Source organism: Haliotis asinina, chromosome 8 (assembly GCF_037392515.1).
Source record: "Haliotis asinina isolate JCU_RB_2024 chromosome 8, JCU_Hal_asi_v2, whole genome shotgun sequence".
NCBI lineage: Eukaryota > Metazoa > Mollusca > Gastropoda > Lepetellida > Haliotidae > Haliotis > Haliotis asinina.
In genome coordinates, this window is record NC_090287.1 from 8,261,537 (window position 1) to 8,288,727 (window position 27,191).

General features: G+C 38.3%; 1 protein-coding gene across 1 annotated transcript in view; it reads left to right on the forward strand.

Moving 5' to 3' along the window:
• Positions 1–661: 661 nt before the first annotated feature.
• The window catches only part of LOC137294833 (calpain-9-like), a 37,561-nt gene continuing 11,031 nt past the window's right edge, over positions 662–27,191 (forward strand). The window contains exons 1-8 of the mRNA XM_067825955.1: positions 662–1,115; positions 19,460–19,541; positions 19,806–20,067; positions 20,671–20,851; positions 24,793–24,876; positions 25,404–25,504; positions 26,316–26,393; positions 26,842–26,984. Coding sequence (XP_067682056.1) covers positions 807–1,115; positions 19,460–19,541; positions 19,806–20,067; positions 20,671–20,851; positions 24,793–24,876; positions 25,404–25,504; positions 26,316–26,393; positions 26,842–26,984 — 1,240 coding nt within the window. The 5' untranslated portion in view covers positions 662–806. The remainder of the gene's footprint in view (positions 1,116–19,459; positions 19,542–19,805; positions 20,068–20,670; positions 20,852–24,792; positions 24,877–25,403; positions 25,505–26,315; positions 26,394–26,841; positions 26,985–27,191) is intronic.

Consider the following 27,191-nt stretch of genomic DNA (forward strand, 5'->3'; position numbering starts at 1 on the left):
CTCTTTACAATCCAACTGAATATTTTATTAAATGTTCCTCAAGCGTGACATCCTCAAAGTTCACAGGTACTTGTCATTTCTCTATAAAATCGATTCACTTCTCGGAGCCCGGATGGACAGATGCATGCGTGAAAACTATGTGCAAATCCCCTCATTAAGATTTGTATGTGAACCGCCATGCATATTGATCATATCCCATAGCATAGCAAACATGCTTCGAATTCCCTAGAATTGTCACGGCGTTGTATATGTGGCGTTAATCTGCGTGCCCAAATTCCATGTAAAATTAAGACATAAAATATCGATATAATGTCATCTACTAGATGTATCAATAATTCGTGAAACAAAATGTAACATTGCGTAAAACTAGCAGCATGTGTCGGGGCTCATTAAACACCATAAAACTGGGGGTGTTACTTAACGCGGTACACGGTTATATAACATTTCACACATTTCCACCCTTCACCTGTCAGCGATGTATAGTGATAGGTATGTTCCCACCGAGCCAGCATGACTACAGCTCTTCCTCAAAGGACGAATCAATTGTGCATCCGTGTATGAAAGTATAGTTACTCATTCTGCCGTAGTGTTTTCATGCGGTCCAATGAGCAGACACATTCAATTGCTCGTGGCCAATCACGTTATATGGCGTCACGTAGTATTCTAGGTACACGGCGGGAGATATATCTCATAGTAGCAGGTGTGTTATAACGGGACGACACACTGCACTCACTAGCTTCCGTTTGATACGGAAGAATATAGATCATGTTTTGGAGTTATTCTTGAGATTATACCACCAAGGAGAAATGAATATGGATTTTAATACACACCGTCGGTACACGAAACCAGATGACTACACCGGCCATCCCACACCCCCATACAACCAGCAGCCCAACCCCCAGAATGGTAGCTCGGGGGTGAGGACCTACCCCATCGAAACAAGAGAAATGCATCACAGAAACGGCGACAACCGTGACATTAGTGAATTTGACAGGCTTCGCCAGCAGTGTTTGAGAAACAGGAAACTGTATGAGGATTCGAACTTTCTTGCTGCCGTCAGTTCCTTGTATTACAGCCGACAGCCGCCCTATCGTTTTGACTGGAAGCGCCCGGCGGTAAGTAAACGGATGTTGTGTGGGCTATTTGGGTGTTACAGTATAGTTGCATCGGTGTCATGAAATATGTTTTTGAAATACTGAAGGCTGAACAACTTCAGCTGCAGCCAATGTTGAAAGGTAGTACAGGACGGCTAATATCGGACATTGTTTTAATGCCAGTTAACAACATGAGACAATATACCGTTATTGATATATGCTCGCAGCAAAATGTAGAATCATTATTCTGAAATTATATATCTTTTCTGTGGTTTAGATGTTAATGCATGCTATATATTTCACCACCCTTGCAGATAACTATTAGTCATGTATCTAAAATTACCAAGATAAGCGTCCAGATTTAGGTTAAGTCCAGTGGCAAAGATATCGCCAGTCAAAAATCGCAAACGCTCTGCGTGACAGCTTCTGTTAACCTTTATTTTGTATTTCTTTGCATGGATACCACCATTCATACCTTGACTGACCTGTGTATAGATGTACACAACACATGGGCATGTATTACAATACTGATTGTGAGTCAGTGTCAGCTGAGTTGAAAGCTGCCCTCTGATCATACTGGCTTTATCCAGGTCATGTCATCACACAGGAGACAGCAGGTGGAAAATGTGAACTTGTTTGTATAGTTTTTGTATGATAATCAAAAGAAGATAATATTTTGTGATTTTGATAATGATAATAATAATGACAACAACAAATGATATATTTTGGATCACACTTGTTAAAACTTATACTAATGTAATCTAAAAGGATTAGGTTTAATTCAGTTAATTCTTTTTTATATGTTTAAGTGCTGCAACAAATCCATTGTGAATAGAAAACTTGATGTTCCATTTGTCATGAACATTTCCTGGTGCACAAGGCATGCTTGAGACACCCAAACAATCTGTGTATTAGGTCTCTGAATAACATTTAGAAGTGATTCTCATACCAGAAAAATTAAGATCCAGAAAAACTCTCTTACTATTACCCCAGATGACCCAAGCTGCCTGTTAGGTGCTAGAAGGTTATACATGTATTCACATGACTTTATCCCACAGGGTACCCATTTTCTGCTGGATGAACAGAGGCAGTTTTGAACAAACTCACTTGCCTCAGGTGAGACCACATGTACGAGGGGATTGCATAGAAAAACACAAAATATTGGTATGAGCCACATTTATTTTTCAACATAGTCCCCTTGTGAGTCAAGACACTTGTTCCATCTTTTCTACCAGGCGCTGATACCATCTCTGTAGAAGGCGCCATTTTGGTCCTCAAACCAAGCCTCAGTAGCGGCAATAAGGTCATTATCATCCTGAAATCTACGACCACGCAAGTGTTTCTTGAGATTTGGGAACAGATGGTAATCACTTGGTGCCAGGTCTGGAGAGTAGTGGGGGATGCGGCAAGATTTCGTACCCGTATTCCTGCACAGCAGCGGCTGCAACGCGAGAAGTGTGTACTGGAGCATTGTCTTGATGTAGAAGAATACCACGTCTGATCTTGCCCCGGCGCTTCTCCTTGATAGACTGTCGCACTTGCCCCAACAAGTTAGCGTAATATTCCCCATTCATTGTTCTTCCTTTTGGTAAGTAATCTACGTGGATGACGCCTTTGCTATCCCAGAAGACTGTCACCATTACCTTCTGCACTGATCTGGAGGCTTTGAACTTTTTGGTCCTGGGAGAAGTGACATGTTTCCATTCCATGGATTCTTGTTTGCTCTCAGGATCATAGTCTTGGATCCAGGTTTCATCACAGGTTACTAGCCTAAAGTGAAAATCTTCTGGATTCTTGTTGTATCTGGTTAGCATGGAGTTGCTAATGGTGACCCTTGTTTGCTTTATTTCATCTGTAAGCATTCTTGGCACCCATCTTGCGCAGACCTTAGACATGATGAGATGTTCATGAAGAATTGTCTCAGTGGATACGTGTGAAATGCCTGTGGTCTCCTCTAACTCATGCAGTGTGATTTGATGATTTTTCAGCACAAGTCTTTGCACTCTGTCAATGTTTTCCTGACTAGTGCTTGTGGTTGGGCGACCTGGACAGGGGTCATCTTCAAGACTCTCTCTACCATGCTTAAATTCATTGACCCATCGTTTGATGGTAGCAGATGAAGGGAAAGACTTCCCATAAACTGCTGAAAGCCTTTCTTCAATGTACTTCGCCAAGTTTCCTTCAAGAACTAAAAACTTAATTGCTGCTCTATACTCAATTTTATTCATTTTCACTGCCGTGAGGGGGTCTCTTTCTGTCAGTGTGAGCTGTCCAATAACTTCAGAGAGTAGGATACCAAAACTTATATATCACATCAGCTACCCCCCAAGGTTCAATGTCGTACCATTGGCTGTGACACCTGGGTATGAAAAATGCTCAACCCTCAAAACTTATTGACATCCCCTCGTATCTTATGTGCTTCATTGTGGGGCATGACTGAAATCAAAGAAACTCTCAGGAGTCAATCTGCCAAACATAGTCACCCGTCCAAGCACCCTCTGCAGCTAACATTGCTAAACTTCACCTGATTTGTGACATATTTGGTATTAAGACAAGAAGAAGTCTGCAGTTAAGGTATTATTCAAAATACTAAGTGGAACTAACAGAGAATGCTAAATGATAACACCATATTTGTGAAATAAGTGAATGGTTTGGTATCATGTTACTGTATACTATAACTGTAAACCACTTTGACATCATGTGTAGAGCAGTATACAATGTTATTACGTTACATTATTAAACAGTGAGAGAGGAAATTTGGTCTTGTCAAAGTCGTCAACTTGTAAGTGATAGTCAGTTACATCTGTTTCAATGTCCTGTATAAGAGATTTTTTACAGTGTTTTATAGCAGTGATGACAACAAAGCAGAACAGATATATTGCTCTAGATAAAGTTTGATCTTCACTGTCACTAAGCCTGCTGGAAGATTTGCATTGAAGTGATGGAGTCAAAGACTGACTTGGATTGGAAGGATAGTACTACAGAAAACTCAAAAATTTAATAAGGTTGGTGTTTGCTGTAAAGTAATAGCAAAATATTTTGAAATAATGAAAACAGTACCCTTTAATATGTATTTTCTTGATCATTTACAATAAAGTAGCTGTAATCATCGTAAACTTCCTAGCAGGTGTACCGCTAACCTGTAAGATCGTACTGACAGGGCACTGATGACCAGAAAAACACTTTCGTGAACTTGTGTCACATAGATAAGCCTTTCTGCAGACTCCTTTCTTTTTGTCCTCAAAATTCGGCCTATATATGGTAATAAATGGTAAATATTTCAGATCAGACAGACAAAAAGGAATTCATTCAAAAGGAGAAATTAGTAGAGAATATTATCAACCCTGACTCAGCGCAGTGAAGTCTAAAACAAAAGACATAAATGCATGTATAAATAGAGGTGATTAAGTGGTGAGGACATGTTAGAATGTACTATGACTTGATGCATGATACAGCAACAGACTAGCTTGATTGTAAACTGATAGAAGAGAGAAAAAAACAGGTCGCCTAGCAGACATGTTAACCCAGAGTTTAGGACAAATAGTGCCACTTTGACTGTAAGTGATAACAGGCACAATCCCACACAAACTGCATTGAAATATGGAAAATACATCATCATTACCCAAATACTTTAAGTATTATCTGTACAAATATGCATGAAAAAATTAAAACATGGAAACAGTATTGCAACAATGTATTTCCTGTAATAAGTGCCTAACAATTACAGTAATTGGAGCCAGTAAGCCAGTCCAGTTATAAGCACCTGTAATAAGCATCAGGTCTGGAGATCTTCTGAAAAATAAACACCCAGGGGCTTGTTAGAGAAAATACAGTAGTTAACCTAGGTTTTCAGCTTGTGTACCTGCTATTCTTATGTACTGATTGAATGCAGGTATTCACATACATAAACCCAAATAAAGTGATTGATTTATAATTAATATACAACAAAGGATAATGTGTTATGCATTATGAAGTTAATAGCTGATGCCACACATTTGGGTCAGCATACAAACAGATGCAGTGTAAAAGTCAACACTAAAACAAGAAGTTTGTCCCAATGAACTCGATGTACTCCACAATCTGGACGAAGTCAATATATCAAAAGCAAGTAATTGGTCTCTATGGTTCAAACACATTGGAAATTTTAGCTGAAACTGATTCAGTGAGTGGGCAGTGTTGACATGTTAATGCCTACTGTTTCTAATTTTTAAGGGGTGATATTTGTCTTGATTACATGTGTAGTCACTTTGCTGGATGTGGTTAAGAACTCTTAGAAACAGATTTAATGTAAGAAAATACAAATATAAAATTTGGTATTGGTATTGTTGATTTATTACGATGTGCATGTCACATAAAAGAGGTTAATCAGACAACTGATAGCAATGTATATTAATAAGTAGGAAGTGTGTTATTATCCGTATATTGCAATATAGGGTAACACAATACGGACCGGTGCACTCTTCTGCAAGTAACCGATATATCAGACATTTTAAAATTAAAAACGATTTCCATCTAAAAGTTTGTTCTGTAATTCAAGATCTGAAAACAAATGACAGTGTGTGGCCCTGTGCATAGAACTCAGCTCCCAAATAAATAAAGTTGAAGTAAAGCAACTTTGGGCGTGGAGAGTACTTAGATGGGTGAATGTTTTGACAGTTTGACTCCTGAGTGTTTGACTTCAGTCTTCCCCTACAATGAAGCACATGTGATATATGCTGGTTTCACCTTAGTTAGACAAGTGAGTTTGTTCGAATTGCATATGTTCACCCAGCAGAAAATGGGTACCCAGTTGGATAAATCATGACTATCAACCTTCTAGCACATCAGAGGCGCAGTTTGGGTTATCCATGGTTATGAGTGAGTGAGTGAGTTTAGTTTTACGCCGCACTCAGCAATATTACAGCTATATGGCGGCGGTCTGTAAATAATCGAGTCTGGACCAGACAATCCAGTGATCAACAACATGAGCATCGATCTGCGCAATTGGGAACCGATGACATGCGTCAACCAAGTCAGCGAGCCTGACCACCCGATCCCGTTAGTCGCCTCTTACGACAAGCTGAGTCGCCTTTTATGGCAAGCATGGGTTGCTGAAGGCCTATTCTGCCCCGGGACCTTCACGGGTCTCCATGGTTATATCACACAACATACAACAACATTTACACCTTAGTATTTCCGAGGTCTGACTTTGTTACATCTTGGTGTGGTGGATAACAGATTATGTCCTTGTATTTTCAATATGTTGTTATGTAATGACCGTTATAATTGAAGATTTTTGTTTCATGAAAAATAAACAAAATGTTCGCAGTATGTATCACAATACATGTTTGTGTATTGCAATATATCACAATATATCACAATATATCACAATATATCACAATACAGAAATGAAAAGTAATATCTACACCTGGTAATATATCATAGGGATAAGAGACATGAAAAAATGTTAAATGTGCAATCCCATCACCCCACCTCAACAAGTAACCCGTCTTTTAATTATTTTTTGTTCAGTGATAAGATTTACAAAAATCAGTTTGCTATGTCAATTTTATTTCTCAGTTTTTGTTCCCGAAACAAAACTATGTTCTGTGAGTTATATCACTGAAAGGATCCTTGCTATAGGAAAATGTTTGCTTTTTGAGATTGTAAAACAAATATAGCAGATCAATATGATAAAGACAGAAGTTAATGGTAGCACTTAACTGGTCTAGCCTGGTCTGGCTCTTGTAGTCATGTAATGTTGTACATACCGTACTTCCTAACATAGACACCACAGCATTTGTAGAAACATATAATGTCCTGTGTATTATCCAGTGTATCACACAACTGTTTATTATGATATATTCCCTGACCCATCTGCCATCATACCTTAATATAAGAAATGACTTCTCGTGGTAGAACAATATGATACTATAGTTCTCTATCGTGATTTGAGAGAATAAGAACTTGTGAAATGAAAGAGCTGTATTGGGTCGTGGATCATATCACACCCATGTGGTCTGGCTATGTATTGTATCACAGCCCCTTGTATCGTTACACCCTTAATGTGTTTTCTATCTCCTTCTCTCCTTTCACCAACAAAATACAGAATTTATCACAAGCATGGTCTTGAAATCAACAACCAATCAAATGTCTCTTTTGAATGTGATTTTTACACAAAGCTTTCATCAAAATCACAACCTTGCCTAAGTGAATCACTTATATGTTTTGAAATCAGAAGTCAGTTCATATAAACATTTAGTTGAGGACTGAAGTTTTCAAGTGACTTGATTGTGTCATTATGTTTCTGTGCTCATGATGTCACTCTCTGGTTAGTCCTCTTTACGCTTGATAATATACAGACTGCAGACATATATCTAGAATATTGTGACTGTAAACCACAAAGAAACATGACGTGACATCACTTCTTCAAGATGTACAGAACATTTTTGAAAAATAATGTCTTTGAATGGTTATCATCTGTTAAATCAAAACATATTGCATCACATTGTTCAATTTCCATATCAAAACAGCTGGAATGCTTTAGCAAACTTGCTGGTATCAGTGAGGTTAGGTTAGTACTGTTTATTGGGGGAAATATGATATGTTTTCTGTGGGTGGAAGCTGGGTAGACAACATGCTGTCCTATGTGCTTTAACTTATCACATGATGTCCTGACATGTAGGTTGACGTGAGTCAACAAGGTGGAGGTGTTTACATAGTGCATTATGATCAAACATAATCAATGATAGACTTCAAGTGAACAATAGGTTGTGATGAACGACAGAGACATTTAAACCAGTTTACTTCGCACACAAATGATCCTCTGGGGCGGTGGGGTAGCCTAGTGGTTAAAGCATTCGCTTGTCACGCCAAAGACCTGGATTCGATTCCCCACATGAGTACAATATGTGAAGCCCATTTTCTGGTGTCAACCACCATGATATTTCTGGAATATTGTTAAAAGTGACATAAAACTAAACTCACCGAGTCACTCACTCGTCCAAGTCTACATACAAGTGAATGTGATTTTTATGCCACTTTTAGCAATACTCTAGTAATATCATGACAAAAGAAACCAGAAATGGGCTTCACACATTGTACCTTAGACCTATGGAAGTAATAATGATGTTTAAATGATCATGTTCTAAAAACATATAGATAACAGGGTCCTAATTGTCCAATTCTCTAGACTTGCCACTTTGGATCTTTCAGCTGAAACTGATTCAGTGAGTGGGCAGTGTTGACGTGTTAATGCCTACAGTTTCTAATTTTTAAAAGGTGATATTTGTCTTGATTGCATGTGTAGTCACATTGCTGGATGTGGTTAACAGCTCTTAGAAACAGATTTAACATAAGAAAATTCAAATATGAAATTTGGTATTGGTATTGTTGATTTATTACGATGTGCATGTCACATAAAAGAGGTTAATCAGACAACTGCTATAGGTTGTGATGAACGACAGAGACATTTAAACCAGTTTACTTTGCGCACAAAGGATCCTCTGGGGCGGTGGGGTAGCCTAGTGGTTAAAGCAATCGCTTGTCACGCCAAAGACCTGGATTCGATTCCCCACACGAGTACAATATGTGAAGCCCATTTTCTGGTGTCAACCACCATGATATTTCTGGAATATTGCTAAATGTGACATAAAACTAAACTCACCGAGTCACTCACTCGTCCAAGTCTACAGACAAGTGAATGTGATTTTTCATGTTCTAAAAACATATAGATAACAGGGTCCTAATTGTCCTCTAGACTTGCCACTTTAGAGGAAGTAAGACTGAAAAACTGACGGTGTTCATGACTCAGCTGTTTTTTTATAGTTACTTACCAAAAGGCATTAAAAGATGATGCTTGCTGTCAGACTGCCTGACATTACGCATTACCTCAGTTTGCCAGCATTATGAAACCAGCATTATTTCAGACTACAACACACACATGCGCATGCACGTATGCACACACATATCATTTAGGGCAATAATTTTGAAAGGGTTGTGTCTCAGGAACTCCTCTCTAACATTAACCAAGCCAATATTATTACAGACCCAGTGACCAGACCTGCTCCTGGTTTCAAGTATTATATTAGGGATTTATAGCTTCATTATCACATTAACAAATGCTTTAACATGTCCTCTCAAATTTGATTTATTCACTGTCAATTTCATATACCTGATACAGTGAAGTGCCTTCCCATAAGCCTGTGGCTGCTTGGTCTCATGTCAGACCTGTACTTGTCATAGGTCCTTATAGTCTGCAGTAAATGCACATGTTGATTTCGATATCACAACATGCTGGAGTTTCTTAAATGATGACTGGGCCCGAGGGGAGTTTAGCCAGGCCCAGCAGCATCTAAAATGCCATGACATCCCTGATATCTAGTACACCTGCACTAACCACTCTTTTATATGTAACAGAAATAACTGTTAAGCAGCAGTTTTGATACAGATCTATGTCAGTGCACATGTACCTCATTATACCAACTGTTCACCTGTGACCAAATGGAAAACACATTATGCATGGTGTTGTCGTACAAAGCTTTCCTCAGGAGGTTCAAAATTTTTTCCCAATTATATGGTCATGCAGTTTTGCTGGCGTATTTGTTATGATGTTCAGACTGTATATTCAACAAGTTATGATACACTTGATATTCTTTAGGAGAAAACAGCTTCAGCCTGAATGCTTCTTGTGTGTGTCTCTCTGTGTGAGACTGTATGAGACTGTGTTCCCTGAGACCATTAAGTACACTGTGTGTGAACAGGCTACATGGTTAACACTGCCTGCTCTAAACCAGTCCAAAGCATTTAGGTATTTTAATACATGTATGGGCAAAACAAGGCAAATGACAGAAGAAAGCATGTACTTAATACATTGTTAAAACTATAGATTTTCTGTTAACGACAATATTTTGATATTTATTTTATCAAAATTTGAAAAAAATACATCCTGCAAACTAGAAACATAATGTTGTATGGTATTAACAATCTTTCTGACCATTCCTCATGAAAAATGAGAAAATGCAACCATATTTCTCGTTTCTCTTGATCTTTAACCCCTAAATATTTCATTGCACCAGATTAAAACTTTCTGTGCATGTCTTAACACTGATCATATTAAGTGAGATTTGTAAGACAAATGGTAAGTCTTGTCTTTTCTAACTCATATCTCCATGGTGTAGTAGCTTATTGGTGGTTTGAACCTTGGCTTGATAAGACAGATGTTACCCTGAACTGTACATAATTTCACCATGGGGGGTGTGGCCAAAAATTTATTTACACAAATTTATTCACGATTTTGAAAAAAAAAAATATGAAGAAGCAAAAAAGCAAGGAAAAAACACAATGTAGTTAATGGTTCATGATAATATGTATCGATGTGGAAAAGTCATGGCACACATGTGTATTGTTCAGCTGGCCTTATACTTAGGTCGCCATGACATGCTGACAGCTGCAGTTTGGAGGACAACACTGTTGACAACATTCATGGACCTTTTATCATGCTTCTTGTGTACTAAACATGTGAGGTTCTGAATAAGGACTGGAATAAGCTACACTTGTTTGTCATGAAAGGGTGACTTATGACTGCAGTCCGTTTGAGTCAGAAACGGACCAGTGAATTGCAAATTTTATCATTGTACAAAATTGCCACATAAATATAAATAGTAAATGTCTATCATTTACTAATACCCAGCAGCTTTCTTCTATTTGAAAATTTTTTGGACTCCACCAAAAATGTTGTTTAAGAAACTATGATAATTGAAAACGAAAAAGTTGTTATCTGTCATGGCAGGGTGAAACCACCGAAATGGAACTATCTCGTCATGCATAGGATGCACATGCCTGATGAAAAATGAAGTTGAATGCTGACACAAAACAGTTGATTAAAGTGTATGATTTTTTCCATACTGAAGCTGAAAGCGGCAAACCATTTTATGCCATTATTAAATTCCGTAAGCAGACATCAAAAGCTTTAGGAGTATCAGCAAGGGTACTGACAAATGTTCTGGAACACAAACATTGTGAGGGTGATGCGAAGCAGGTAACGGTCTTGTCAAAATCAGGCTATTTAAAACATTTGGACAACCTTCAAAAGAACCTTGTAAGGAAGTCTATCAACAAGCTCTATTCTGAAAACAAATGCATGTGGCTGAAAATTTTAGTAAAGGCAATTTGAATCAAGAACGCAACCTCAGAGTATCAAAGTACACACTCTGGCAACACTTACACTCTTTTGGATATCGTTATAAGAAAATTTCAGGGGAGAATAGGTCAGTACTCTGTGAATGCCCTGATATCGTTCGCTTGAGAAATAATTTTCTCAGGGTAATAAAGAAGAAGCGCAAAGAAGGGTTCAAGCCAGTGTACTTGGACATGACCTGGGGTCAATGCTCGCACACTGCCAGCAGTCAGTGGGTACCCAATGGGGGTGATAGGGGGTCACCTAGAAACTGCCTCAAGGGAAAGGAAAGAGACTAATCATTCTCAATGCTGGTTGCTCCAGCAAAGGCTTTCTCACAGGCTGTGACTTCATATTCAGGGCAAAGTCCACAGATAACAGAGACTACCATCCCAAGATGAATGGTGCGGTTTTCTTCATTTGGGTTAAAAACAAGCTGGTACTGGCTCTACCAGAGAAGACTTTTGTTGTAATGGACAATGCACCATACCACAGCATGCAGGACTCGGACAGTGAAGACTCAATATCAAACAGGGATATGATATCATGGCTTGACAAATTTCAGATTGCACAGCCTTCAAAGGCAACAAAGCCTTAGCTTTATGAGATCACAAAAACCCACAAAGGTGAACCTTTCTACAAAGATGACAGTAACATAAAAAAAGGGTCATGATATTCTCCAATTTCCACCCTGCCATTGTGACCTTAACCCCATTGAAATGATATGGGGTATTGTCAAAGGAGATGTTGGAAGATCAAACACTACTTTTAGATTACGTGATGTAGAGGTTTTGATTATGTCCGAATCCCTTAACAAAATCAGACTAAAACTATGTCAACAAGGTAGCTAACGTCATTGAAAAAGGTTACTGGTCTCGGGATGACTTACAGCAGGCAACTGTGGCACCACTTGTCATCCCTTTAAGTCATGACTATGACATTATGAGAGACAAGGAACTGACAGGTCTCCTGGAATAGATATATTGAGGTGTCCCCTGCCATGACTGGCTGTTCTGCTTCTGCGGTTTCACCCCGCTGCAACAGAAAACACCTTTTGTGTTTTCAATGTTTTCTTAAACAACATTTTTGGTTGAGTCCGGAAAAGGTTCAAATATCAGAGAGCTGTTGGGTATTAGAAAATGATAAACATGTGTACCATTTATATATATGTGGCAGTTTTGTACTATGATAAAATTTACAATTCATCCGTCCGTTTCTGACTCAAACGAACTGTAACAGACACACAAACTTTTTCATTGCAAGTAATCATACCCATTTGGGTAGATCGATTTCCATGATGTCAGTCACTGGATTGTCGGGTCCAAACTGATAATTTACAGACCACCACCATCAGATGCAATATTTCAGAGTGCAATGTTAAACAACTTACAGATCCTGTTTATTATTATATTTATCATCTGTATATGGCTAAATAAAAAATGTGAAATCCCTCAGGCATCATCAGAAATATATTCCTCCCTTGTCACTTTTTTCTCTATAGATTTTTTTAAAAGTCTTACCACCCTCGTGGCTTCTGAAAAATGTGTCTGAGAAACATTTATTTTATTTTCTGCAGTCTAAACAGTAGGAACCTTCATACCTGTGTTTGGGAAAAGCATAATACTTGAACAGTGCATCACCGCATTGTCTATCAAAGGCAACAATGTTGCATAGTTTTACTTTGTATATGTTCTGTTGTGGTTTAATGTTTTCAGATAATTATAATATATCATATTGTATGGGCAATATGTGATCTGGTCTCAACAATACTGGATGTATTCAGGAAAATATCATGAAATAACGAATGAGGCCTTTTACTTTTAAGCTGTCAGTTTACACAACCAACGTGATATAAGGACGTTGTTTAGAGCAGCACTGTTTCACCATTATGATTTGACCTGGAATGTGTGGGTGAGATTGTAGTTGTTGGAGCACAAACCTCCTTCCATTGGTGGTGGTGATGATGCATCCAACAGGTGGAACAACCGGATGTGTCTTCCAAACCCTGCAGGCATTGTTTAGAATTAATCCAAACTCAGATCTAGATCTTAGTAAGTCTGGATTGCCCCAGCAAGTAATTAATCACTGTTCTAGGCTCCATGAAATTGGACAATATATGTTCATAATGCATGTACATATTTGAATGAGGGAACTGCACTTTTGGGACTAATTGTTCATGTAGCAACAAACTGCAGTGCCTGGTTACACGATTCAGTGACAACACTGTTACCATGACAATAGTATCAGACCAAGGTTTTACAGATTATCTGGACCAAGATGGAGGCAGATGAGATAACAGTTGACAGGATAACAGTTTTCAACCCAAACTTGTTTTGGAGTAATGCAAGAATCATATGACCAGTTGGCCTCTCTATTAACATGTACAGTTGACTACATTTACACAAACTGACGGATGTTATGATCAGTTTTGAGGTCCTATTCATTTGCTTTATGTGTTAGGGACCAAGACTTGGTGGTCCCTATAAGCTGATTATAACTGTAGTATAAAGTACAATAATTTGAGAAGTCATGCATGAAGATGATGCCTCACACACTTAGCTTCATTGCCAACAACTTACCTTCCTATCATTGCACATGCTTAGACGCTTACAAACTATTACAGACAGGCATTAGATGTTAGATGAAAGGAAATCACCTTCAATACATGGGGTCATGATAAAGTTACCAATTCAGGGATACCTTTGTATTTACTAGTTGATACAAATCACTTAAAATCATTCCTAGATTGTTTGTATGTAGATGCATTAATCTGTATAGATTTGGAGGTGGGATACTAAACAATTATTATATGCATATCATTTCAACTATGTCTGAAATGTCACTAAAAATGAATATTTCAAGCAAAACATTAATTATTTGAAATAGTCATAATCCCCACAGTGATATATTGTTAGATTTTATAGTCTACCTCAGGTGCAAAGTTGCGTTTTTTAGACAAACTAGGAAAGTGTAGGTTTGAATATGTAAGTATCACTCACTCACTCACTCACTCACTCACTCACTCACTCACTCACTCACTCACTCACTCACTCACATTTGAAAGCCAAAGATAACACACCTCCTGTCAACCTGATCTACAACAGACTTGTAACAATTAATACATTTTATTATTCTTAATGCTATCAAAACTGATATGAAAACTCTATGATGTATTGATTATAAACTGATCTGATGAATGCTCAGCCTGAAAACATGAACAATGACTGTAGTGAGTACAAGTAGTTCCTTCTTTGTTACAGTATGTTATGTAACTGACAGTAGGTCATTGTGATAGCCACAAACAACTGAAACTTAGCACAAGTGAGGTAACAGATTCAGAGCATATGGAAAATCTTGACTTCATATGCCATTTCATTAGCGAAAGAAAAGAAAGGGAATGACAGAGTTCTGGACGGTGAGACTGATGACTAACTTGGGTGAGATCTGAAGTTCTTTAGTCAGATCCTGACATAGCTTAAAACATGAATCATGGAAATGAGACAGCATTCTTTATCCTCAAAGTAGTAGTTTTGGTAACACCTGTCATTATAGCATTGAACAGACACAATAGGCCAACATAGATATAACACAATCTCCTAGCTGATGACCTCATCATGGACAAGATGGCTCTGAGTGATGTCAATCACCAGCTCTCATTGGACTTTCACAAAAACTGTGTACCTGTAGTCAGTATTGTTAAGCAGACTATGAACATTGTTGTCTAGCATTCCATAACCCTGCTTGCTTCGCACTAATTGTGGCTCTGACAAATAAACATGGCTGGTCTTATAACTGTGTTCTTAAAGTGTTGGTATTTTTGTAAAGGCCAGTTCATGCACTCCACAAAACATGTATAGACATGATGTATGTGTGAGTAAAGTGCAGACATAGACTGTATTTTTGTATTCGTCTTCTATATTGATATATATTTAATGTCAGGAACATTTTATTGATCATCTAAAATCTGTTAACTTTTTAGACAACAATAACTGTAGACAGTAGTAACCACAGTTATTTAACTGGGGAAGTGATGTCACAATGGTCTGCAAAGCATTAGGGTGCATTCTCACAGAAGTGATATAGTTTAAGCAAATTTTTATTTCCAAAGAAATCTGGATTAGTATAAAAACAAAACTTACTTATGTAAATATCTTTTCATGTAATGAGTTGACAAGTCTGGTTAGTATACATTGTACAATATAGTGGTGAACATAATGTACAGTTGTATAAATAAGATAAAGTCTGTGATGTTCAGAAACATATAATAGTGCAGTTGTACCATCAATGGGAGTCACCGTTAACAATAGTCAATATATAGGTGATTGATCACTAGGTTGCAATTGTAGTCACTCACTCAAAACAGTCACTAATAGTGAATATTGCAATTTATGCATCTTTTGAAAGCAGCAAAATTAATTCAAGTGACAAAATATGATATTGGGGAGCCCCAAATACAAATTGTTCCATTTATTGCTACATTCAGCATGGTAGGAGGAACTGTCAGCTGCAGAAGCAAGGGCAGATCACATGTCACATTAAATGACTAATAAGTAATACTCAAGTCTTATTCTCTATTAAATCTATGCAGGTCACAAGCTGTGTTTCTCATGTAGGCTAGGTTATCTGAAAATCTAACTGTGTTTAACTGAATTTAGAACTGAAAGAGCAGCAGGGTGTTTAAGTTATTAATTTGAAATGGGTAGATCTGCAGGCAGCCTTGCTCTACATTTAAATCATAGCATGCTTATCTTCATTCTACCATGACAGATTTTAATACCATTTTTATGTGTGTCATCTTAGAGTTTGAGAAGCAATTCAGTCAAACACCCATCACCATGTCTGAAGAGTTTCTATACGCTATTATGTGAGATGTGAAGGACAGACACTGCATGGTTTCATTGCCATAGATCTTGAACCCCTCAGTAACAAGTCTTCATTCAGATCTAATGTGGACAGTTCTCATCAATTGCCACTCACAATTATAATGTCTTGAAGGGCGCCTAGTCGTAAGTGTGAAACATGTATTTTTTTATTGAATGTGCATTGTTAGTGAATGTGGTTTCTGAAAAATCATCATCATCATCATCATCATCATCATCATCATCATCATCATCATCATCATCATGTCAGCTAAACAGCAAGGGATTTATCACTCACTCACTCTTTATTCACTGTAGCCTGCATGGTTGATTGGTCCTTCGTGCACTACTTATCAGGGAAAACGTTTACTTGTAACATATTTATTTGAAAGTCATTATTGTAACTTGTCAATATACTTGTCAGAGTTTGACATGAAAGTATTTTAATAGGAATATAAGAACACATTCATGTATTTCTTCTGCTGACGATAAGTAAAATTTCCGACTTCGCGTCTTCTACACCAGGTTTTTCTCATATTGAGAACATACAAAGAACTTTGTTACAAGCTCACAAATGAAATTCAAAATGTCCATAGACATGCTGCATAAATTTAAAAAAACGAAGCACATTAAAGATGGTGTCATAAATCAACACTACTTGTTAAAAATGGTTATTCACGAATCCTTTACTGGAGTTAATGGTGCTGTTATCTTTTTCATCAGTGACATCGGCTGATCTGTTGCGATAACCCTGTTCCCAGCTTATTCTTTGATCAGATGTTTACTGAGCATAACGACTGACACTGCCACCCATGAAATCAACACATCTCATGTAGCTGTGCAGCAGGCATCCATTGTGTTGCACGTATTATTGTTGTAATGGGAGGCTGTTTTTGACTGCATTTAATACCCTTGTCTAATTTATGTTTTGTTCCGCTCTGTAAATGGGTGACTCTTCCCTGCTGTTTTGAGGTGTTCTCACTGTAGTCAGGGTGCTGAGTGAACTAACTGCTGCACTTCTGCATGTCTTGTGGCCATGCTCTATCAGGAGGGGGTCGAGTGAGATCCCCCTGTGGTTATCTCTCTGCCAGCAGCGTGTCTGGTGAGATTATACAATCCCAGATTGTTGTAGGGGAATCTCTCTGCAGGTGGGTTGCCGAGGGTGAGGTGATAAGGTACCCTTCTGTTACAGGGTGAAATCTGCAGACAGGTTGCCTAAGGTGAGGTGAAAAGGTGACTTGCTGGTACAGGGGAAATCTGCAGACAGGTTGCCTAGGGTGAGGTGACAAGGTATCCACTATTATAGGGTGAACTCTGCACGCAGGCTGCCATGCGTGAGGTAATAAGGTTTCCTCTATTATAGGGTGAACTCTGCACACAGGCTGCCAAGGGTGAGGTGATAAGGTACCCAGCTGATACATGGTGAAATCTGCAGGCATGGTGTCCTTTCTGCTCTTAAGGTTCCAGATACTGTGTCTTTTGTGTCTGTTTTGTTAGACACCACCATCTAAAGTGTGCTGCCAGTACATTCAGGTCATGATTCCCACAAAACAGGTGTGTAAAACACAAGGTGACCTCCCCATTGTCCTCTTTGTGTCAGGTCTCTGTTTGGTCTGTAAACACACTCAGATGCTTGTCAAGTCTTTCACTAAATGCCCGACTTTCTATGGAGGTGGTGACACTCCATATTTTCATGTAAATATGGAACAGCATAGCTAAGTCTGCAAGGCCGAGACAGGTGGATGTGTGTTGTCTGGGTGAATTAAGGCCTGAGTGTCATGTTTATGGACTGTTATGGCGGACAAATAAAAGGAGTATTTTGTAGGATTTGTTGAAGGTGGAACTGATAGTTGAACTCTGGTAGCAGGGATTTATCAAGGAGTCCAACCTAAGTGAACTCTGACTTATTTATAAAATAATTTTTTCAGAGGTAAATTGAAACTGGAAATATCAATACTGCTTACAATATAATGACATGGAACCGAGCAAAAAAAGCCTGTTGGTTTTGTTGTCTGGGAAATAAATGAAACAAGTCACCTACCCACATCTATTATTATTGGTTCAGAAAGGATTAATTCCAGTTTGGAATGGTTACTGACACTTGGTGCAGAGTTAAGGCCAAATACTTTCATCCCCATGTTTGCGGGTACTGTGGGTTTGATGCCTCACATGTTACCATTTAGGAGGCCTATAACCTACATGTACATGAATGTGTGACTATTATGCTACTGGCCAATGAAGGGAGTAGGGGTAGTTGCAGGGTTGCGTATTCCATTCTTGAAGCATGGTAAAGTTTGATGGAAGGAACTGTAGATCTATTTCTTGCTATTTCAGTTGGTTTTCATTCTTGCATTCTACGTCATACCCTTTCAAGGTAATATGATAAGTCTCTTATATTTGGGAGTACTACATGGATCTATTCATGTCATAGCTTGATCCTGAAAGCATGTAGGTCTCAGGCAGTCAGTGATATTAGACCTAGGGCCATCGTTGACTTTTAGATAATTTTCTCTTGTTCTATATAATCATTTATAGATAAATTTCAAAATAGGACAATGACCAGGTAGTTTGACAAATATGTCATGATGAAAGATATGAAATTTCTGTATCTGAATTTCCTCATGAAACCACACCACATTCTGGTAGTGGACATTTCCATAAGAGACTGGTGGAATGTTTGAAACTTATGACTTTGGGTGCATGTATGTCAACTTTGTCATTAACACCTGTAATATAAATGATAAGAACAACAAATGATACCTAGGGTATTGTGATCCCACTCAGGGACCCCTACAGCCTTGTAAAGAAAGTCCCTAGGAATCGTGTACAGATCAGGGTAAACCCATTCTTAAATGGCTGATGTGTAGTTCATCACAATGATTAACACAGAGAAGAAATCTGTCCAACTTTGACAGGTGACAGGGAACAAGAACCAGAGTTATCAGAGAATGACTCCAGTGCAGTCATGTCACATTTAATAAGCCCTTGGAAGGCAACAATACACCATTATGTGTCATGTGTCATGCATTACCACAGTGTTTTAATGAAAGTCATTGTGCCCAATTAACTGTCATGATTAAAGTAACAAGGGTGACATAACTGAACACATGAATTAGTTCCGTAAATGGCATAACATTTTTTTCAAAGACATATATGTTGGCATGGATTTAAGTGTCATCTGAACATTTCCAGTCTGTTAACTACAGAGTTGTGTCCCTTTCACATAGACAAATTAGTTGATCCTTGGTTGAATCACAGATTCATCCTTTTTTGTCATCCACAAGTAACTGTCTGAGATCTTCTTGTTTTCCTTCCATGTGTTTTTATGATGATTTCCTTCTAACTTCCAGGACATTGCAAGAATCTACAATGCCAGACCGGGATTCTTTATCAATGATGTCAGCAGGTTTGACATTAAACAGGGTACACTAGGTGAGTGGGATTTGCAATTTTCCAACATAACAATGTGAGGATGTACACAAAAGCACCCTCATGCACAAATGAATGTAGTTTATAGCTCTTTTTTTTTTTAAATGACCACACCCTCACGCTTTTAATCAATGACCCAATTATTTTTGTCATCAATGAGCAATTATTTTTGTCAACTTAAATGAACACCATCATGACAGATACACTAATTAAACAGTTTAATATTCATACAAAGCAATTTAATGTTCATGTTGTCTGCTCCTGTAGGTGACTGCTGGGTGTTGGCTGCTATCGCTTGTCTGAGCTGCCCAGAACATCGGGACCGCTTCTTCCGCGTGGTCCCAGATGACCAGAGCTTCCATGACGGCTGGTATGCTGGTCTGTTCCACTTCTTCTTCTGGCATTTTGGGGAATGGAAGGAGGTAGTGGTGGATGACCAGCTTCCTGTGGTCGGCAGGGACCTTACCTTTGTCCATTCTTCACAGCCGAATGAGTTTTGGGCGGCTCTGATGGAAAAAGCCTATGCTAAGTGAGTTTCCCAGGAAATCTGTGAAATGTGTTCTGGCTGGAATATTTTCTGTGTTAAGCAAACCCTGGATCCGTTTGGTTTCCAGCAACAGCTACCATAGAAAAAGTCCCGTATATTTCTGGGATGAATATTTTCAACAAGTCCAGCAGGGTCCCATGTTGTGTGGAACCCCACTGTGTTTATCCTGATTTTCATAGACCATTTCAGTCGTGATCATCCTAACAAAATATTCAACAGATTATATATTCTTTCATTTAACTTGAAACAACAAAGTCAGTAATAGTATAAGCATGACTTATATGGAAAATGAAGATCCTTGTATTTTACCCTAATTCATATTTGATTGAACCTAATACATATTTGATGGAAACACCTTTCGGTAAAGTCCACATGACATTGACACAAGCATACATACAAGTTAGTGCAAAATGTGTGTGCGAACCTTGGTAGGCACCTTTCAGTTTTTGATTAATGAACACAGTTGCCAGTCTCGATACCCTGTGAGATTGTGTGCTTTGACTTTGGCAGATTTAATTGCATTTTCATTGCTTCTGATGACATATGTTGTATGTTCTGGACAGTGATTAAACTATTTCATTCTAGACTATACGGATCTTACGAGGCCCTTAAAGGTGGAAGTATGGCAGACTCATTGACTGATTTCACTGGTGGTCTGACCGAGAGTTACACCATCAGGGGAAAGTATGCCAACATGCCTCGCAACATCGTCAACATCTTGTTTAAGGCGCTGGATCGTAATGCTCTGATTGGTTGCGGCATAGACGTGAGTAGACACATTCTTAATTGTAGTTAGTGAATAGATGAAATATGGTCAGGGAGTTGTAAGTATTCATGCTGCATTTATTTTAACTAAACAAATACAGTAAAAGTAAAATTAATGACAGCTATATTTTCTTAGTGAACAAAATGTATAAAATGAAAATCTGACGCATCATATTAATAGACAGATGATAATTCAGTCAAAACATTTTATCACAGTGGTACTGGTACCTCAAATGTATTCCCTGACTGCAGCTAAACAGATACACATGCTTTTGCTCACTATCTCTTATAGATGGAAAATATATAGTCCTATCATGGACCTCGGACTCCTTCCCAAATGTGACTGTACTTTAGAATTTTATACATTTATGTTACAGTAGGCATTGGTCACATGGGTAGACTAGTGGTTAATGTATTCACTTGTCTTGCTGAAGACCCAGGATCGATTCTGCGCGTGGGTACAATGTGTCAAGCCCATTTCTTGTGTCCCCCCACCATGATATTGCTGAATATCACCAGAAACAGCATAAATCCACCTGACTCACTGAACAGTTTTTAGAAGTGCAAGTTAATTTCTCACATGCTGTGTTTGTGTTCGGAACAGTACAAAATAACAAGCTGCAGGAAAGACAGGTACATTGTGTTTTTCGTCAGGAGTACCAACTACGTAAAAATTCATAAGGAATGTTATGACATTTGTGTAATATGGCAGATACTGAGATAGATGATTGTGGGCAATGCAGGGAAGGACCCAGGTGCGGCCCTGGACAAGTGGATCTAATTTATCTTCTCCTCCAAGTTTGACAGTACACATGGTGCAGAAGATATACACAATATCATATCACCATGGATCGATAATACTGTTCCCTGAACTTTTGAATGTCCAGATATCCTAAAGGTACAGCACAGTCCCTCTAGGTACATGATAGTAGGGTTGAACTGTACTTGTCGATCCTAATGATTAGACAGGGTAAGGAATATCTAGGGTTGTGTTGAAATGATATATCAACAGTAACGATTCCAACTCCATTGATTGAATGCTATCTGACTACACTTGCTATGGTCCTAGGAGACTAGGAATTTACTGTGGAAATCAGTCTGACTTAAAGACAATTTGTATGCATATTTAATTTGCCACACAAGAAGAAACCTATTTGTATTGATTATACTCATGATTTAGTCCTATCATGCAACATTTCCACAATGTTATGACACACTGGCATGGTTTCATCGGTCGGAATCAGCAGCAACTGAAATATTTATCAAAATGGAGATAAAACCCTGCATTCTAGAGGATGATGAGATCTTATATAACCAACTGATTGATATATTAACGGCTTATTTCTCATCAAATAATCAGCAGCATTTTAGATAGCGAGGTTTCTACTGTTATTAATTGCACTATCTATGAATGAGTGTCAGTCACTTAATGACAGATTATTACTTGCTAGGGTAATTATCTCCCCGGTGACATTATGACCTTGTTACGTATTTACATATGGCTGAACAAGAACGGGTATGGGTAGTCGACTTCTTTATTGTAATGAATGCAAAGGGTGCAATGTTCCGGGAATTAAGAGATTGTCTATCCATAAAATATCTTTCCTGTTCATCGTACCTGCTTCTAAATGCCACTCAAAGAAGTCTGTTTTTGTCTGTAAAATGTTCGTTCATCAACTGTCCTGACAAAATAAATTTTAATCTGGGGGAGTGCCATGCATGACAGTTAGGGTGTCATGATTCTGAAACTTTTTTAACCAATATCCATTATGCTGGAAACATTTGTATCCAGTTTTCATAACATTAAAAAATTCAAACCATCTCCAGTGCAACTGTCCTAATAGAACAATGCATCACAAACTCATTCCCGACTCACATTATTGTGCATGGGCATACTGTGAATCAGATTAATGTTCTAGTTCTTCACTACACAATAGTGTCACTGAAGCTGAGTAAAAGTAGTCCCGGCAAGGAAGAGTCATTTCACTCATGGGATCGGAACCATTACTGTTCTGTTTTCATCCACATTGAACATCATCGAGCACTTTTACATAGTGACAATTGATGGAGATTCTTTGGAGACCTTGATGCAGTGTGATTATAGGTGAAGCAACTCACCTGAGGCATTCATTAGATCATGTGACGTTGTTATTACTGGACATTGGTTCAGATTTACTGGTTCCAGAGACCATTTGGGTATGTGTCTTTGATGGTTCTACTTAAAAGAACACTGATCCAGAGCAATTCTGGAGGACTTGTTCTTGCTTTTGGTGTTGTTTTTTTCCCCACGAGTATCCAGATGATATCATAAAACACATTGATTGACAAAGATTCAAAGACTTCATCTGTCAGGGGTAAAAGATGTTAGGACTAAAAACAGACGTCATTATGTAGGTCTTCATATTTTTTGTATCATAGTCTTAATTAATTAATTGTTATGATTTTATGCATTTTGGAAGTTCAGAAATACTTTATCTGTTAATTTTAACTTTAATGATAGTAATATGTAAACATTTTAGAGATTGTTTACATGAATCAAGAAAAAAAATGAAGTGGAATAATTTTGCAGGGTGCTACAACAAATGAATTGAGGGAATTAAGGGATTCATTACCATTTTGTTGTCCCCCCATTGACCACAATGGATTAGTGTTTGCAATGAAAATTTAACAATGAATTTCACTTTAAACCAAAGAGTAAACCAAATACAGAGAAATTAAGATTGAAAATCCTCATAATTTTACCTTGCTAATTGAAACTTTAGGTTTCTGAATTTGATTTAACTTAAAATTAGGTTTTGCAAATGAGCATAGTTTCAAATCGTTGTTATTGGTTTGTATTACAAGGAGGTAAACGCAGTAGTTGGAACAGTGAAACAAATGCATGTGAGGAACGTGATGAGTGTTAACATAGACCAACTCTACTTGTTCTCTGTGCTTCATTTATTCTGCACACCCCCATGTGATACTGCTCCTTTATTATGTTGAACCTACCCTGCTTACAAGTGAGTAATGTTTCTATGTACCCTGTTGGGAATGCTGAACTCCATTTGGTACTTCATAGTAGTAAATCTTTATCTTGAATGAAATTTAGTCACACATCATGTACGGAAATTACCAATGTTTTGCAAATGCAAATCGACGGAAGGGAGATAACTCTGAGTCTGCATTTCTTGTGTGCAAAATCTAGCAATGGCTACAAGAAGATTTGAACCACTGCTTCAAGCAATTCAAAATCAACATTGAGTTGTTCAGTATGATAAATATGATGTTCACAGGTCCCTTGGGCTTAGGGAACTTGAACAAACATAGAGAGTACATCAACCCATGTACCCCACTCATGACCAGTGAGCAACTTATAATGTTCAATGTGTAGTACATAGACTGAATTTCTTCAGTCTAGCTTAAAAGGTGTATGTGACAGATACAAACAAAGTAACCTAAACATATGGTAAACATTTTATCTTTGGTCAACCCGTGAAGATCCCAGTTAGAATTGATCTTCAGTAACCCAGTCTTGTTGTTATGGGCAAATGGAAACAGGTGGTCAGACTCGCTGATTTGGTGTACCTGTCATTGTATCCCAAGTGCTTAGATCGATGCTCATGCTCATGAAATAATGTTGACTATGGCCTAAAACTAAAGTCACTGACTCATCTTTGCTCAGAATATTGTCAAAGTTAAAATTAGGGGGAAAACATAGACTGTTTTCACTTAGTGGTGTCATTAGTTTTAAGTTTGAGTGGTCAGAAAAATGTTCATTTAAAATCACATAAGGAGTATTTGGGATCACAACACCCAAAGGAATGCACCCAAGAGAAGGTTGTGTAGGTTGTAGGTTTACCAGAATGTGAACCCTAAAGATGTAGAAACACTGTGACCTGCAGAACTTCAGAGGACAGTGCATTTCCATGATCACAGTAAGAATCCACTCTTGTGTTCCAGCCTGTGAAGTCTGGTTCAAGGGAAGCAGTGCTGGAGAATGGCCTGGTTGCAGGACATGCTTACAGTGTCACAGATCTCAGGGAGGTAGGTGTCATTGCTTACAGTGTCACAGATCTCAGGGAGGTAAGTGTCATTGCTTACAGTGTCACAGATCTCAGGGATGTAGGTCTTATTGCTTACAGTGTCACAAATCTCAGGGATGTCAGGGATGTAGGTCTTATTGCTTACAGTGTCACAGATCTCAGGGAGGTAGGTCCTATTGCTTACAATGTCACAGGTCTCAGGGAGGTAAGTCTCATTGATCACAATGACACAGAACTTACAGAAGCAGGTCTCATTGATCACAATGTCACAGATCGTCCAGAGGTAGGTCTCATTGATCACAATTGCACAGTTCTTCTAGAGGTAGGTCTCATTGATCCAAATGTCACAGATCTTCCAAGGGTAGGTCTCATTGATCACAATGTCACTTGGCACGTAAGCTGATTATGGAGGATACAACTCTGATTATTTACAATCATAATATCGCACACCGATGCAAGAAGGAAACATTGTGTAATGATTACCAAGGACAAAGTGGTATGCAGGTAATTATGGTTGGAATATTTCAGATTCAGATGATGACGGACAGGGGACAGATTCCAGTCACGCTGATCCGAGTAAGGAACCCTTGGGGGAATAAGATCGAGTGGAATGGCCGATGGAGTGATCGGTATGTCTGCATTCAAGACTCCAGATTTCGTCCATGTTGTAAGAAATCCCTGTCTGATCTTTGTTCTAAAGTGTCATGACAGGTACACTACAGTCAAATGAAAAATGTGTTTCCTATTATTCAAATCCAAATTTTGTATGTTATTGTTTGTTTTGATCATTGTTTTTCAAGGCAAGGTTATGAAAACTTTCTACCAGCCCTGAATTTCTGATGGCAGTCTACTGATGATACAGACAGTGAGGGACTTGTAGGCATTTTTAATAATAATAATAATAACAAGAGTACTTATATGGCGCCTCATCCACATCACTAAGGGACATGCTCTAAGCGCATACACTGAACATCATTATTATTACCCCAGATAACCCAAGATGCCTGTTAGGCGCTAGAAGGTTATAGTCACATGACTTTATCTCACCGGGTAGCCATTTTCTGCTGGTTGAACAGAAGCAATTCTTGAACAAACTCACTTGCCTAAGGTGCTTCGTTGTGGGGCAGGACCGACGTCCTAGAAACTCTCAGGAGTCAAACTGCCAAACACGGCCACCCATCCAAGGACTGTCCGAGCTCAACGGTGCTTAACTTCAACTGATTTTGTGACCTGAGCACTACATACAGGACCACTCGCCACCAATTAGGCAGAGTTTAATTCAGAAAGTGCCAGGGAATCCAAAATGTGAAGATCAAGGGTTTCCCATATTATTGCAAGATTATTGTTGCTCCGTGTTTAAAGTATATAGATCATGTACTTACAGTTTTCACATTGTCTGTCACATGAATGCTATGAGCATATCTTCCTGATATGTTCCAGTTCCCAGGAGTGGTTGAGTATTCCAGACCATGAGCGGGAACAGATTGGACTGGTGCAGAGGGACAATGGGGAATTCTGGTAGGCCTTTTGTAAAACATTTTTACTAGTTTCTTTATGATCAAGAGCTACAATTAGCCAACATGTGCATCATGTATCTGCATATACCCTTGTGTTCCCAGCCTTGAATCTAAATACGTATAATATTTCTACTATAATTTGTAATGTATGTGTGTGTTTCTTTGTGACATTGCCAATATATCTTATTTTGTAATTTGTTTCACAAACTGTAGTTTTTCATTTATCATATTACATTTTAAATGCAGTCACCCCACTCTGCTCCACTCCTCTGCACTGCACTCCACTCCACCACCATTCTCACCAATCAAATTAATATAACCTTGTTTCAAGAAAGGGATGTTTATTATATAAATAATGACATAATTGTCTTCAACAGAAGAAGAAATACACTTCAGTCAAAATTTATGTGCAGTCTGAAAACTTTGAGTATAATATCTTCTTTTAAAAGGATGGATTTCCAGGATTTTGAGAGGAACTTTGATAACCTTGAAATCTGCAACTTGACATTGGATGATGATCTCAGTCACGTAGTGGAGCATCATGGGAGATTTATAAAAGGTTTCAATGCTGGGGGGACACCATCTAACAGAGGTAAGAGATTCAAACTGTGAAAAACATGTTGTCTTCAATTCAGTTTAGTCCATTTCTTCCATACCTGATGTCGGTACTCTGTAGTTCATGAAGACTGGGTTGCCATTGTATCAGGTCAGCAAGCTTAAAGGCTAAAGAATACAATGACTGATGCCTTTTTAAAGAGATCTATGAAACATTTGATATGTGATTACACTTCAACTTTTA